This window comes from Chrysemys picta, chromosome 14 (assembly GCF_011386835.1).
Source record: "Chrysemys picta bellii isolate R12L10 chromosome 14, ASM1138683v2, whole genome shotgun sequence".
Classification (NCBI taxonomy): Eukaryota; Metazoa; Chordata; order Testudines; family Emydidae; genus Chrysemys; species Chrysemys picta.
This window is the reverse complement of record NC_088804.1, coordinates 32324178-32340906: the sequence shown is the minus strand read 5'-3', so window position 1 is coordinate 32340906 and position 16729 is coordinate 32324178. Positions and strand designations below refer to the sequence as shown.

General features: G+C 41.9%; 1 protein-coding gene across 2 annotated transcripts in view; it reads right to left on the bottom strand.

The window, feature by feature from the left end:
• Positions 1 to 6896: 6896 nt before the first annotated feature.
• Positions 6897 to 16729, bottom strand: part of LOC112059879 (uncharacterized) — a 46531-nt gene continuing 36698 nt past the window's right edge. For both annotated transcript variants that reach the window (XM_042852143.2, XM_024107161.3), the window contains 2 exons: positions 10479 to 10692; positions 6897 to 7884 (listed from right to left, as the gene is read on the bottom strand). In XM_042852143.2, the coding sequence (XP_042708077.2) occupies positions 7706 to 7884; positions 10479 to 10692 (393 nt within the window). In that variant the 3' untranslated portion in view covers positions 6897 to 7705. The remainder of the gene's footprint in view (positions 7885 to 10478; positions 10693 to 16729) is intronic.

Sequence of the window (16729 nt, the reverse complement as noted above, 5' to 3'; positions counted from 1 at the left end):
TGATGACACGTGGTCATGGTCAATGTATAAGCCACCTACTAGCTGAGGGCAAACACAACCAAGTAACATGCTTGTAGTGGAAGCGACTAAGAGATATAATAACTTGTCAGGGGCTAATGTTGTTAGACCACAGTATTAATACTGTTAGTACTATCACATTGTTACTGTTTCTATGTTTCTTTCTCTAGGATTTGTTAGAATAATACTTTACACTTCTATAGCAGCTTTTATCAGAAACTGTCAAAATGGTTAATAGTTGTTAATATATTAAGTTATAACACACCTCATGGGTGTGGTATTATCCCTCACTGAGGTGTTGGGGCACTGAATCACAGCAAGATTAAGTGACTAGGCTGAGGCCACACAGCCAGTCTGTGGTGGAACCAGGAATAAAAGTCAGATTCCCAGTCCTGGGCTTTAAACACAAGACCATATCTTTCTTTGTGAAAGCAAAGAATAGGCCTCAGGAGAAAGGAACACCACAAAAGCAAGTTTCATTATTAAAGAAAACTTAAGTTATTTTCCTGCCATAATGAAGTTAAGACAACACGAGCACACGCTTTGGCAAAGGATTCAAACATTTGAGAAATTTATGAACACAGATTAGAGCTTGCCAAGACCTCCATTTGGATTCAAGAACTAGGATATATACCTTAGTCACAGCTTATGTGGCGCTCAGCCTGGTGTGGTATCAATATACCATAACTTTCTTCAGGGAAAATCCCCTCTCTTCAGTGGCTTTAGACCACCTAAATAAGCAGTCTCCATAGGCTCCTTTTCCAGATCTGTGGAATCTGAAATCCTGATAATTGTATATAGTAATCAGGTCTGCTGCCTGTGCACATTTGTAATGGCAAGGGTCATCAGTGGGGTTAGAATCCAGGACTTTGGTCTGGTAAATGCTGATAGAGTCTGGAGTACTTGGGATATAGGATTTGTCTCCTGTAACAAAGTGATGTGTCCATCTCTCTCAGAGAGAGAGAGACATACACACACTCAGAGTCTATGTTAAACAAAATGTCTTCATTCTTCTGATAACCATATTCTGTTGTTCTTCAGGCCCTTCCTCATCATAGTCATTCCTTGGAGGAGTGAGCACTACGGACAGCTGGGCAGTAAATGAAATTATTGGAGATTGCAGCAGATGGCACTGTAGACAAAGAAATAAAGCTGAATATGCACTATTGGAGCTATACAGCTCACCTGCTCCCCAATAATTGCATACCCATACCAGTCTGCCTGCAAAGACTTGAATTAGTTCCTGGCCTGCCCTTCCATCACTTTGAAGGCCTGTTTGAGAAGTGACACTGAAGTAGTTCCTCATGTCAATCAGTCATAAGAGGTGTTGGCTATGGATGTGCCAATTTTCACAGCAGAGAACTTACAGTAGCAGGGCTTGGAGTACTGAAAAGCACTGCAACAAGCTCCCTGTTGGGTGCAGGCATCCAAAAGGGAAGGGGCACTTCAGTGACATGCTCACCTCTGACCTGCTAGCCCTGGGAAGCGCCTGCACAAGTGACCTATAACAGAAGAGTGTTCCAGATGAACCTAGTAGCTAAAAAGAGCACTTGTTTCAAGAGTGTAGCTCCAAGGTTTGAAATCCATAAAACTATTAACTTATTGGTGACTACTGGCAGAAAGCGGTTATTTTAAGGGTGGTTTCTCCTCTCCTTACTACCGACTCCCAACGATCAATGGCTGAAGTTGCATGATGCTAGGTTAATGGGAATATGGAAATTAGTTGTCAGCCAGCCCTTTTCCAAGCATCTAAGATATCCAGCCTAAGTATCTATATATCCTAAGATATGCTAACAATGTGCAAGATTTAAACTCCTAGTAAATAGTCATTCAATATTAAAGAGTGTCACCGTGCCTCAGTGGGTCACAGCCAGGAATACCAGATTCAGGACAATCTGCTGAGAAATAGGGCGGACTCACCCCACATGGGGGGTTATTCTATCATTAGATTATAGCAAGCCAATAACAAAAGTAAATCAGTGTGATGAGACAGAAGTTAACAGGAAGTCAAAGATGCAGTCTGTTTAGACATTCCAGCCCTTGTCTCACCACCCAGACAGTGGACTCTATAATGTGGTTCCGGAAAACCAATTTAATCAAATATAGGGTCCTGCTAATCTCAAGAGATCAGCCCGATAGCCAGGTCAATACATAACTCAGCTCTTACCCAATAATCACTCTGCTGCCAATCTTTTATTAATAAAACTTTAGATTTTCGTTACTAAAAGAAAAAAAGAGTTAATAAATCATATACATACAGATAATTGCAGAGTCCTAAATCAGGTTTGTTGCAGTGATGGAATAAACTGCAGGCTTGTAACATTTCTCTGGTATCTTCCAAAAAAATTTTAGTTATAAATCTATAGTTCAGAGCAGAGGTCGGCAACGTTCGGCATGCGGCTCGCCAGGGTAAGCACCCTAGCTGGCCGGGCCAGTTTATTTACCTGCTGACGTGGCAGGTTCGGCCGATCGCGGCCCCCACCGGCCGCAGTTCGCTGTCCCGGGCCAATGGGAGCGGCGGGAAGCTGCAGCCAGCACATCCCTCGCCCGCGCCGCTTCTCGCTGCCCCCATTGTCCCGGGACGGCGAACCGCGGCCAGTTGGGGCCGTGATTGGCCAAACCTGCCACGTCAGCAGGTAAATAAACTGGCCCGGCCCACCAGGGTGCTTACCCTGGCGAGCTGCGTGCCAAACGTTGCCGACCCCTGGTCAAGAGAATGAGAGCAGTAAAGAGGCAAAATGGAGAAATCTCAGGATCTTTTATACCCTTTCCCATGCCTGGAAATGTACTGGGTCAAACAAAGCTCACAGCCTTTGTTTGTGGAAAGTTACTGACCCAAAATGGAGTCCAGGTTCACCTGAGCATATCACATGTCCTTAGATGGTTTGATGATTCATCTATATTCTTGCTGAGACATCCATAGGAAGAGGGCCTGGAGAGTTGATTCTTCTTAATGGCCTATCAAGCTTGAATAGTTATTCACAATGGGCTGGCGAGACTGGGAGTGTTACCCCAGGAACAAACACATTTGCGATACAGATACAGAGCCAATATTCATAACTTTAGATACAGCGATGATACATAGATTTAACCAGAATAATCGTACTTGATAGACTGTAACTTTTTCATTGACACCTTTCATGGTACATTTCATAAAAAATTTCCTGCAATTGTAAAATAGCGGTAGCAACAATGATACAAATGGACATTTTCAATTAGACAGCATCACGAAGGGTTATATTAAAGTACGTGTATAAATACACTTCAGATCACACAGAGAATGACAGCAAGTTTAAAAGTAGGCGTGTGTGTATATATACACACATGCACTGTAAATAACCACTATCTTTCATGTGACATGTTCAGTATGAAAGATAAAATACAAAAGAGTTTTGTCTTAAAATCACTGTCTTCGTGTCCATGTGAGATACCTTTATGGCATCCCTCAGGGTTTACAATGTTTTCTGTGAAATAGCCATGTATCCAATATTACTGCTTCAGGAGTAGTAATATTTATATTTATCATGATAAATTACAAATGATAACACCCAGCTCTTTCCATCAGTAGAACTCAAAGCACTTTTTAAAGGCAATCAATATCATTATCCCCCTTTTACAGATGGGTAAACTGAGGCACACAGATGAAGGTCCAAATCCTCAATCGGAGTTAGGCACCTAAATACCTTTGATGATATGGGCTGAAGTGACTTGCTCAAGGAAGGTAACCCAGCAGTCTAGACGCAGAGCCAGAAAACCTGAGTTCCAATCTAGCTCTCTGTGCACACTGAAAACCCACTTTTGAACCGCTGCTTACTGCTTTTCACCCAGAACTAACTGCAGGTGAAAAATGGTTAACACTTAACTGTCTAGCTATCTTATTTATGGGCACAATCAGAAACTTAGAAATGGAAGTTCTACCATTTACATCAAGAATTTATTGTGGGTGCTACTGTTTGCAGGCACAAAACGAGATAGGGCTAGGATTTAAACAAAAATCCTCTGATGATTTTTGGGTGTCTGATTAGTTTTGCATCCTTTCAGATTTAGTATACTTTAGGTATATGTTCTTATCTCAACACTCAATGATGTAGGGGTGAGTTTTTCAGACGCATCTAACCCACTTAGGCATATCACAAAATCCCACCCTAAAGCACAGATTCATTTACAACATTCATTTCTCTCAGCATTAGTGAGGATTCAGTGTGTAAACCCATAAGCCCAAAAACACTGAGCTGAGTCACCCTAATGTAATAAAGTCCTTTTTTCATCATTTACGCACTGTGTACCAAAATTGCACACACACCTGTACTATTTTAGTTTTGAAAACTAAATATTTTATTTTTTAGTTTTGAAAACTAAATATTTATTTATATACATATAGCAATGTTATTTTTACATCCTCTCCCCCCAACCCCACCTCACCTCACCTCCCCTCCCCACCCCAGACAGCAACTCTTTAAAATCACCAAGATAAAATCTCTTCTCTTACCTTTGTTTGGACAAGTCACCAAATACAAGTACTTCTTTGCAGCAATTACAAAACCAACTTTTATGAAACTTCTTGGGTTTAACCTTCAAGTCCCTCACATTTTATTAAAATGAAAAGCTACAATAAAATGGAGCAAGAAAATGTCTAGATAATCACAATGAAGCAGCCCTTTAAAAAAATCCTGAAATTTCACAGGATGCATAAGACTCTCGCGAAGTTTTATTGTAAGGAAAAAATATGCAAGTTAAATTAAACTACTATGCTTTTGCAATACATGTGTCATGCAGCTAAGACAAAAAAGGATTAATTTACCACTTCGTGGAATAATACTTACCATTAATATAGCACTTTTCACCCATACGTCTCAAAGCACTTAATAAAGGTGAGTAAATCATTGTTCCCATTTTGCCAAAGAGGAAACAGAGGCACGGAAGTTAAGTGACTTGCCCATAGTCATGCAGCTAATGAGCAAGAGATGGGAAGAGAACACAAGCCTCCTCTGCCTGTCTACTTCAGTATATCAATTCTGTGTTTTTTTTCCATAAAAAGCCTTTACCATAATCGACACATGTTAATGCTTTATAGTTCTTAACAAATCAGGTAAATTGTGCATCCAGAAGTGTGGCTGCAAACAGAAGGCAAAAAACAGTCAGTCAAAACAGAATAATCTGCCTTGATCAGAGAATTACATCTTTTCAAGAAAAAAAAAAGTTTCTAAGACATTCTGCAGAGACATGTCTCTACCTAAATTAGTGTAATCCCTCCCAAAATATAGATGGGGTGTGAATCAGCAAATCATGTAAATACTGTTGTGTATAATGGGGTATAGAAGGATAATTTGGTCCATAGTACATTATGATAGATGAATATTGTACTCAATGACAGTATTTATATAGAATGTCCTCTAAAAGAGTAGAACATTTCAAACAAGATTATTATTTTGTGGACCAAATTCTGCTCTAACAGCTATCCCCCTCTATGCAGCCCCAATGAAAATCATATTTCTTACTGGAAAAGTTTGTTTTCCAAGTTATATACATTTATTGTAAAAATGTAAACGAAGATCCAGATCCATAAAGCCCAGATTTAGGTCAATCTACAAAACACCTGCTCACTTACACTACAAAGTCATCCTCACGCTCTCTCTCTGGCCCGCTGTATATTCAGTACACAATAAAACAGCTTCAATGGGACTGAGAGCAGCCCACATCAGAATATTCCATAGTCAAGTAATTAGGAAACACACTTGGGAAATGAGAAACCCCTGTTCAAATCCCTTTTCTTCATCAGGAAGAGGGGGGAATTGAACGAGGTCTCTTATATCCCAAGTGAGCTCCCTAACTCTGGGCTAAAAGGTAGCCAGGTGGATGAAGAGGCTTCACATATGTTTTGTATGGAGTGACATGTGCCACTTAGGTACCTAAGTATGGACTGGTGGGAGTTATGGGATATGTGCGCTTAAGATACACAGTCAGGAACCTCTCGTGGAGTCAGGTCCCTATCTTCCTAAGAGGTGTGAGGCTTAGGAAACTCCCTCAGTTTGGCATCTGATATTGGCTAACTTACATGGTGTCTTGTCTAGCATGCCACGTTTTATAGAGCCCATTCTTTGGTGCCTGTCTCTCCCCATGCATGGTATAAGGGGCCTAGGCCCCTATCTCAGGATTTGTGGATTTCAGTGATTTCCAAGGCACCTAGAAGTTAGGTATTGTAAACACTTTAAGTCCATTTATGTATCCAGGCCAAATTATTGAAATTCTTGTTTCAAACTAAATTTTTAAAAATCACACACATATATATATATATACACACACATATATATACACACACACACACACATATATTTTTTACTTTTTAAATTCTGACTTGAATCAAGAATTTCAAGAGTTTAGGTTTATTATATATATGGTGGAAATACCATAGCAGTTATTTGCCCTTTTGACAAACACTAGCCAAAAAAATCTGATACAATAAATAATAATTTGACCTTAGTACTGTGATTTAATGAAAGTGCGTTTCTGAAAATTGAGGATACATGTGAATATTTAGTTATCTGTACAAAAACCTTCCTAAGATTCCACTGACTGTAGGTTTTCACCAGTTTGCCTGTTGCAGTGGTAAGTAGAAGTCTCAAATACTTGTTTCATAATTCAAGTTGATACAATACACACTGGATTAACCTTTAAAACAAACCCTTTCTGAGTGGTAAAATGGAAAAGGGAGACGTGGGGGGGGAGAAACACCAAACCTCCCCCCAAAATAGGAAGGAACATCCTCCCCTCCAATATTCTAAACTGAGTTTTTTATTGAAAATTTCTGTGAAAATTTTCAAACAGACAAAAAATGTTTTCCCTTCCAAAACTTATAGAACAAAAATTACATCATACTCACACCTTTCACCATTTTATTTTCCATGTTTTGACCAGCTCTAGCTGGAACCATGACAACAAAATTTACACCCGAAGGAAACAGTTGCAGTCTTTACAATGATGTTTTGGCCACTACTACTTGATTCTCTTAGAGCAGCTGGGAATTTAACCCTACCCTTAAACTGCAAATTCTGACAAGTAGGGGACACATCATCTCTCAAGAGAGCACCCAAACCCTTTGCCAGATCCAGATTTATTCCCCAATCTACCAGCATTACTCTCATCTCATTTGTATTACCCCAGAGTAGGAAATAGATACATGAGTCTTCAACCAGACATCTGAGATTAAGCTGTGACTTCTGTGGAGCTCCATGTGGGCCCAAGGATCTGCCCATGTGCATCACATTGCAGACCTGGGGCTTGCACCACTGGAATCAGTGGGAGGTTTGCCAATAATTTCAATAAGAGCTGGACCACAATCTCAGAGGACAAGCTGAGGCCACTTAATTTTTTTTTCCCTATTAAGGGGCTTGACCCTGCAGCCCGGTATCACATGAGCATCCCAGTGAAGTCACTCAGACTAGTCCATGGAGCAAGGACTGTAGCATCAGCAAAAAGAACATCAATTCCTCCATTGGGGCGGGGGGGGGGAGAAAGTGACTTTGGATCCTAAAACGGTTGAGCCACCCCTTTAAGTTTTAGATAGCTGTGCTGAATTTGAGGTCCTGGATTTTTTTTGCAGTCAGAGTTATGCAGTTACCACTCATTTTGTTTGTCCTATAAATAGGCCCAGATCTCCACAGGGCTGCATTGCGTTCCTTCCACCTGTTTATTCAAAAACTGTGGTAAATAATCCGTTCTGCTTAAAATCCTCTGACACTTGCTTGGAGTGTCGTATCTTGGCAGACAGTGCTTCAAAGATATCATTCTGATCCACTGCTGTAGCAACCCTGTAAATTAATTCTTCCAAGGATTCCAAGCCTCTCAATCCAAGATTAACTCCACAGCCTGCCAGAAAAAGGGGATAAAATAAAAAGGCATTTAGAAACGGGGATTAACGTCACAATGAAATATTTGCCAATTAGCACATGAAGTAAAGTTGTTGATCTCCTTTGCTTTAAGCAATCAAAATCAAGTGTCTTATAGGTTTCACCACTAGAAATATTGATTTAAACTTGATTATATATAATCTGTTGGCAACCCTGATCCAGCAAAGCACTTAAGTATCTTCTTAACTTTAAGCATGTGCTTATGTATTTTACTGGATTGGGGCCTGTATTGTCTGCCAGGGACTGGGGGATGGAAGAGGATAAAACAAAAGTAATGCTGATATGTTGCAGAAAGCAACCCAATGATCAGAGACAGATTAAGGTTTCCTGGGCCCCTGGGCTAGAGCAAGCGGGGGGCTCCTCCCCATCCCTTCTGTCTGCAGTCCCACCCCCATCCCACTCCTTCTGACTGTGGCCACTCCCACAGCCCCACCCCTTTCTGCCCCTTCCCCGGGAACCTGCCCCTATTCCTCCCAGGGTTCCCCCCTCTTCCACCCACACCACAACCTGTTTGCTTCTTTCCGCCCCCTATCAACTGCGGCCCAAAGACTGGAGAAGCTCTGGCCCCATGCCACGGCCACAGGGTCATAGCAGGAAGGGATTGTTCCTCCAGTCTCAGGGCTGCAATGGGCATCTGGGTCCTGAGGCTTCCCCTGCCACCCTCTGCGCTTCTTCAGGGAACCAGGGTCGGGGTGCTGGGGCTTCTTTTGGAGAGTGGGGTCGGGGCTCTGGGAGCTTCCTCCACTGGGGACGGAGTTGCAGGCCACTGGGGGCTTCTGCTGGGGAGGCTTCCCCCGTTCCGTGGCTTCTTTCAGGGTTGGGAGAGCGTGCTGTGGTGGTTTCCTCTGTCCTGCAGCTTCTACTGGGGATGGGGTTGGGGAGCGCGGGGACTTCCCCTGCCCCACCCGCCAGGCGACGGAAGCTGGGGGGCCCCAGTTGGTGGGGCCCAGTGGCTATTCAACCACTGCTGATGATATGGCAAAGAGTTTATTTCACAATTTAGAGATATGATAAATTCCCTGCTGCTCTCAGATGATCAACTATCAGCAGCAGTCATGGTGTATTTATAAAGATAGCAACTGTTTCTTCCAGATACAGATCTTGTCTCCATGATTCATGCCTCAAGATTAGACTACACAGTGCATTTTACATGGGGCTATATTTTAAAGCCATTGGGAAATGATTGAAAATCTGTAGTAATATCTGACTCTCAGGCTCTTGCCCATTTGTAATAATTCATATTTACTTCTATAGCAGAGCTAAGGACAGAGCTAGCTTGCTAGAAGCTACATGTAGGCCATAAAACAAGTTTACTACATCATTATTTAATTTAATTTAATTCCAATTTAAGATCATTCAATGTTATTGCAAGATCCATTTAAGCTTTCTAGATCCCTTAGTTTTTATTCAAATTTAGTTTTAGGAATTGCTAGTATGTCCAAGAAATTAATTTTAGTTTGTATCTTTTGCATACAAAGACAAACAAACAATCTCAAATATTTTGAGGTTGGAATAGGATTCAAATGGACCTTACTGATAAGTATGTTTAAATTTTCTCATTTCTAGCCAGAAGCAATCTTGTACATAGTTGGCATGATCAATCCGTAAATGAATTCCATCCATGGAATCCTGCATAGTTGGAATCACAGTCAGGCGGAAAACAAATTGAAGATAAACATGGATAACTTCTTAAACGATTCTCTGTTGCTCTAGTTATAACAGATAGTTTTGTAGTTCTGAAATTACACTTTTAAGGTAGACTCCAAGGTCAAGGCTGGTGAGGAGCAACAGTGATTTTTTCATAGTTTCCTAGATTACAAGCCCAGAAGGGACTACTGTGATCATCTAGGGAATGTCTAGACCCAGCCGCTAATTCGGCGGCTGGCAATCGAAGTTCTGGGTTCGACTTATCGCGTCTTGTCTGGACGCGATAAGTCGAACCAGGAAGTGCTCGCCGTCGACTGCGGTACTCCAGCTAGACGAGAGGAGTACCACGGAGTCGACGGGGGAGCCTGCCTGCCGCGTGTGGACCAAGGTAAGTTCGAACTAAGGTACTTCGAACTTCAGCTACGTTATTCACGTAGCTGAAGTTGCGTACCTTAGTTCGATTTCGGGGTTTAGTGTAGACCAAGCCCTAGTCTGCTCTCCTGTATATCACAGGCTATAAAATTTCCCTGAATTAATTCCTGTTTAAACTAGAGCATATCTTTTAGAAAGGCACCCAATCCTGATTTTAAACTGCCAGTGATAGAGAATCCACCCCAACCCTTGGTAAACTGTTCCAATGGTTAATTACCCTCACTATTACCTTGTGGGAAACTAGCTGACCTTGATTTGCTTGTTACATCAGCTAACTGAGATACTGTTTGACTGTTCTAAAGTCCGTATAATTCTACCACTGCTTACCTTCATAGGAGCAACCAGATTGCTCAATTACTGATACTGAATAATAGAGGTCATTATCTCATTTTGTGTACACAGGATGTTTTTTCTCCTTTCTACCTTCTATTGTGGTGTTATGCTTACAAATCTGTAACGTAAATTCCAACTCACCAGTGTCGAAATTCAGCACTCTGGCTGCTTCTCCTTCCACAGTGACCACTACATTGTCCCCCTCAATGAAGGCTGCTGTTACCCTCCTATGAGAAAGCATGATCTCAAAGAGTCTTCTACTACACTGGACATGATGGAGAGTCAATTCATTCACCCTGGGTTCAATATCCATCTTGTAGGCATTGAAAGATTGGTGGAATATGTTCTTCATTATCTAAAAAACAACAAAGTGACTAGTGAAAGTTAACAATCTTAATTGCAAACCCCACATTTGCACACCCAACAAACATCTGTGCATGCATATTAGGCAGTTGTGCATCTACACAGACGCACAAAGTTGGGTAATCATAGGCTCAAAGAGAGAAATAAATGTCTTGTACCTGGCAAGGAAAAAGGTGGGAGTGAAGAGTGAGCAAAAGAAAATTAGTGATGTTTCTTAGGGCCCCCTCTCTCAAGGCAGCAAAAACTTATGCACATGCTTAATTTTACACATGAATAAGGCTACCTTCAGAGGACATGGAAGTCACAGAATCCCTGACTTCTAGAGACCTCCCGGACATTCTCTGCTTCAGCCCCAGGGGCTGCAGGATTCTGGAGCTGGCAGCCAGCAGGGCCCTGGCAGGGTTCCAGCGACAGGTGACAGACTCCTGAGGGGGCCCTCCTCAGGGTTCTAGCAACGGATGACAACCTTGCACGGGGGAGGGATGCCTCGGGCAAGTGACTGGGGGTGTCCCATTTTTTCCCAGCCAATGTGGGTGGAGCGCCCCCCCCCCCCCCCCAGCTGCAGATGGCAGAGAGGGAACCTGACAGTTCCCAGCCACCACGCGGGCGGGGGAAACAGAGTCGCAGCAGCAAAAGTCATAGACAGGTCATGGCTTCCATGAATTTTTGTTTATTGCCCGTGACTTTTACTAAAACTTACTATGACAAAATCTTAGCCTTACACATGAATAGTCCAAATGACTTCAAAAAAGATAAGAACATGGGGAAGAGTTTTCAGGTTAGGGGCCCCTAAGGTTCCTCAGGGAAGGGACTGCATCATTTTTGCTTCTGTATAACCCTTAGCAAAATGGGTTCTCATTAGGCCTTTACTCCATGTTTATTCCAGGAGTTCCTAATAATAAACTACTAAAAATGGAATGGGAAGGGTGATTACCAGCCCCTTTAGAAAGGAGGATGGAGTTGAACATTAACTACAAAAATGAAAACAAATGAAGCTTTCACTGTGAAAGCTTTAAAACGGGGGTTAGATAATTAGTTAATTACAGAGGAGAAATCAAGGAGATGGAGCATAAGTAAAAGGAAGTAAAAAAAATCATTAACATTGTTTATGAATATTAATCACAAACACTCTTTCTTCATCAAATGAGCCATCACTAGCTGCAATCTTCACTCCTGATCAATGCTATCCTTAGTTTCTTTACACTGATAACAATACAAACAACCCCCATGCATGACACTGTTCCTTTACTTCTAAGATCTAAATGTGTCTCTTAAAAGAAAGCAGAATGCTGTGTTCAAAGAATGTTCTTTGCCCATGTTCAAATAATGATTTGATTTGGTCTTTCTTGCTTGCTTAAACCATTTGCTTTGTGAGGAATTGGATATCAGAAGAAGCTTTGCTTACTTTTTTGCAAATATCAGATGCTAAGTCCAGGTTCCCACAGGTTGCATGGCAATGTATGGTTATAACTAAAATGAGTGTGGGGTGGGGGGAAATCCAGGAAATTTCATGATATGGAATAATATCACTATACTTTCCCCTGAAACTGAATTATCCTCAGTTACATGTACAAACTTGAATCAAAAGAATCAATTCACTTATAAGAGGTTTCCACCCCCTCCCACCTCCAACACACACAAACCGGTGATCATCAGCTGGCTTTTCTAACAAACCAATTTCTTAGCACAAAAATTGTGACTCAGGAAAAAATGAATAGCAAGAAAATAGGCCATAATTTTTTGAGCAAAATGAAGCCATGACTACAACACAAAAGGCAAGGAAGCTACATAACTGTTATTGTTAACTACAGGGGGAGAAAAAAAAGGAATACTAACACCAGAAGATAGCATCACAATGCTCAAGACTTACATAGCACTTCCCATCAATAGCTTGGACTGATCCTTTATCAGTAATGTCAACACTATTTTTGTCATATTTTCATTAGGAACAAGATAAGTCCCAACCCTATAAACCCTTATTCATGTAAATTAATACTTATTCATACAATAGTTCCATTAAAGTCAATGAGACACTACTCCCATAAGTAATCCTTACTTATGTGTGTCAAAGTTGAAGGGTGCAGCCCTAGCCAATCCTAACACCACTCCCATAGAATACAAGTCATGGGTATGATTCAGCAATGTGCTTAAGTTCCTGTCAAGTCTGTTAAAGCACGTGCTCAAGTGATTTGTTGGTTCAAGGCCATGAATCCCATTTTGCGGAAGCTGAGATCCTGGAATTAAGTGACTTGGCCAAGGCTATGCAACGAGTCAGCAGCAGAGTTGAAAATATACCTCCAGAGTTCCTGGCTCCAAATCAGCCAGTCAGCACTCAGATTCCCCCCAAGTTCTGAATCACACTTGTTTTGCTAAGCAGCTGCCAGAATGCTAGGGATTCTTTATGGCTAGGGAGATGGTCCTTTTCCCTAGTGGATAGAGATGTCTATAGTTTGTTCACAGAATTGGCAAAACCATAGAGAACATTTATGTTTTTAGTGGATTTCTGTAAAATGAAAGGAATTGACCATTTCAGCTGATATTTTTGCTAATAAAAGTCCTAGTCCTGTCTCCTCCACAAAGAAATATAGCTGATTTTCCATGTAATGGGAGGGGGGAAGACTGCTAACTTTTCTCTTCGGGCTTCACCTCTACTTTAGGTTCTACCTTGTTTTGGGTGGGTTCTTGATTTCCTAATGGATTATTGTTCCAGCTAGCATGTAGCAGTGAAGTATATCAACCTGTTAGAGTGCCTGATGTTTCTTGAAGTTGCATTTTTGCATAGTTATTTATTAACTTCAAACTCACTCACTTGCAGTGGGAAACTGGACATCCCTCCCCCCCCTTGAACCTCATGATTCTTCACTTTTCTTTCTTCTGTCATTCAGCCTGGCTATAAAGAGTTAAACTATCTTATTGTCAGACTTAACTGTGGTCCCTTCACTAAGGATAGAGCCACACTGGAAAAAACAACCACCATCCTCCAGTAGTGAATCTCAGAGCTCGGGTCTACAGACTTGGGCTCACAGTACAGCACTAAAAGTAGCCAGGTAGACGTTCCATAGCAAGGCGGAACTTGGGCTCTAAAGCTTTGGAAGTATGGTGGGCTTCCAAGCCTGAGTGCCAGCCTGAGCACAGCATCTACATGGCTATTCTTAGCATTGTGACATAAGCCTCAGTCTGTAGACCCAGGCTTTGAAACTCACTGCTATGGGTTTTTTTGTTTATTTGTTTGTTTCTTGTAGTGTAGAGATACCCAAAGATGAGTTTCCCAGTTCACTTCACCATAGCATCTGCCAGTGGATAAATGCTGGGAGTTTTATCCTTAGTAATGGTCATTTATAGTCAAGCTCCTTAAACCAGGACACTGCAATTGTGACAGAGCGTGTTTAGCCTAAGGCTCACTCACCACTCCGTGCACTTGGCAAGTGTCACCACTGGGACAAACGGAGGAAATAATTGTTTAAGAACTGGATGATTAACCAAATAACAAGGTGATTCAGCTTAAGCAGGGCCAGAGAAACTGAGGATCTCAGGCAGGTAAGAGTCCCTCACCATCCCCCATGTCTAAGAGAAGGTAAAAACCTGGGGAACAAGGACTTGGGGCAAGTCTACACTACAAAATAGTCGACCTAAGTTATGTCAACATACAGCCACCACAGTAATAAAATTGCTTTTGCATGTCTACACTATGGTGGCCTGCGTCCTCACCAGGAGCTCTTGCACTGATTTAACTGTCAGTGTGGAGCATCGTGGGATGGCTTCTGAAAGGCAGCAACAGGCGATGTAAGCAACATAGCGTCTGCACTGACACTGCGTTGACCTAACTACACTGACCTAAGCACTATGCCTCTTGCGGAGGTGGAGTTATTAAGTCGGTGTAGTGGGCAAGTCACATCGGTGGGAGCTACATTTTAGTGTAGACGCTTACAGAGTTAGGTCGACATAAGGCAGCTTACATCGACCCTAACTCTTTAGGGTAGACCAGGCCTCATGTTATATAGCATAATGGAAATAAAGTACATGGTATCGAACTTGCCACAGGTGTGGGTAAGGACTGTATGCAGCAAGGAATCCAGGGTGAGGGAGACCTGCCCTGTGACAGCAACATTACATTTACTTTTAAAATGGGTTATCACAGTAGAACAGTCTCCTTTCAGATATTCTGGAGATACCCATAACGTTATCAGAGAGCTCAGTTAATTATTTTCTAGCTGAACGTGATTAAGGTACTAGAAAAGTTTGAGTCGTTAACAGTATAATCATTATCTGGGCTGGACTTTTAACTGGTTGCCTCATTTTCAAGCTATTGCAGTATCCTAATTTCCATGCTACTGATAAAGGGGGAGGATTTTAGATTTTATCTGCATCATCAAAACTGCATACCAGCTTTGTGGAGGTGTGGAGTGGGACAGGAAAACACTGCACTTCATTTAAATAAAACAAAACAACAGAAACCAACCCTCTCTCATTGTAATTAGAAGAAAGAAGTGAACAATTCTCCAATAAAGTTAAAAGGGAGCTACAAATATTACATGCATTGAAGGGAAGTAGAAAACCTGTATTTGTGATACATGTTTTGCTTGGTTGGTTCCCCCCTACCCCCACATTCATAGCAAGATAACATGAAATGTATTTTGCCTGGCAGCACTACAGCTGGAAAATGAACAGCAGCTATATTTCAGGTTGGACGAGGTCTTCCATTCATCCTCCTTGCCAAGTTGTCAGTTTCTCATTACTTTTTTAAGTTTCCCCCTCTCTGGCTTAAGTTTCCTTAAATAATTAAAAATTCATTGAAGCAGACGGACTAGATCCTGGATCTCCCACCTGGAGTGCTCAGACTTCCTCAAAGCACCAGGCTATGATGTCATTCTCAAGTTTGCAAGCTCCCTCTGGCTCAGGGAATCTTTTGTTGTATCCACCGTGGAATAGCTGCAATAGGAGAGGGACTATCTCATCAGAATATCCCATAGGCCACTGGCTAGAGCACTCACTTGAAAGAGAGCAGATCTGAGTTCAAATCCCTTTTTCCCCCCCTCTAGTGGAGTGGGGAATCTGAACCAGTGGCCTCCCACGTCCCAGGCAAGTGTCTTAGCCTGTGGGCTAAGAATAATGAGGGAGCTCATTCTCTCCCCCAGCTTTTTGCTAAAATAGCACAGGTGCCTAACACCAAGAGAGGGTGGGTAACTTTGAGAACCCGAAGCAGAGGGAGATGCCTCCCTGCACCTAGACATAAGCACCTATCTCTGGGAGATGGGGCGGAGCTTAGCACCACATCTCCCATTGGCTAGCAGAGGTTTGACGCTGCATAGCATGGTGACTTTTGTGAATCTCTCCCCATTAATTGTATAATGAGAGGAGCTTAGGAACCTTATCCAGGCTGTGTGAATCCCAGTGATTTTCTAGATATGGTGATGCTCCCAGTAACCATGCCCTGCCTTCACACACAGAGAACCAGATTAAAATCAGGCAACAACCCAAAGGTCAATTATGTACAAACCCATAGAAAGATCACTAATGAGAAGCAGATACCAGTCACAGGGGGCATGATTTTGCATTTATCTGGAAGCGTACAGCATGTTTGCTTTAAACATATCTATCAATAAGAAAACAAATGTACTTTAATAAAGTACAGTGAATTGTCCACATTTATCTAATATATCAAGCAAAGGGCATAAAGTAATTTTATCAGTTTATTTCCTTAACTTGTTTTTCTTAAGCACGCTAGTACTGATCCTGTAATGTGCTAAGCACCCACAGCTTCCGTTGACTACAATAGGAGCACTGGAAACTGATCTTGGAGCGGAGTCAGAATTTCTTGCCTTGTCCCTGTCCTTCGTATTAATGATGGGTTGAACCAACTTACTTTCCAGATTTCAACAGCCCTGTAGATTGTGCAGAGTAGGATTAAAAACTGGGTTGGGATTTGGATAAGGTTCATTTAATTGCCTCCCTTCCAAAGGGGGGAGGGATAGCTCAGTGGTTTAAGCATTGGCCTGCTAAACCCAGGGTTGTGAGCTCAAGCCATGAGA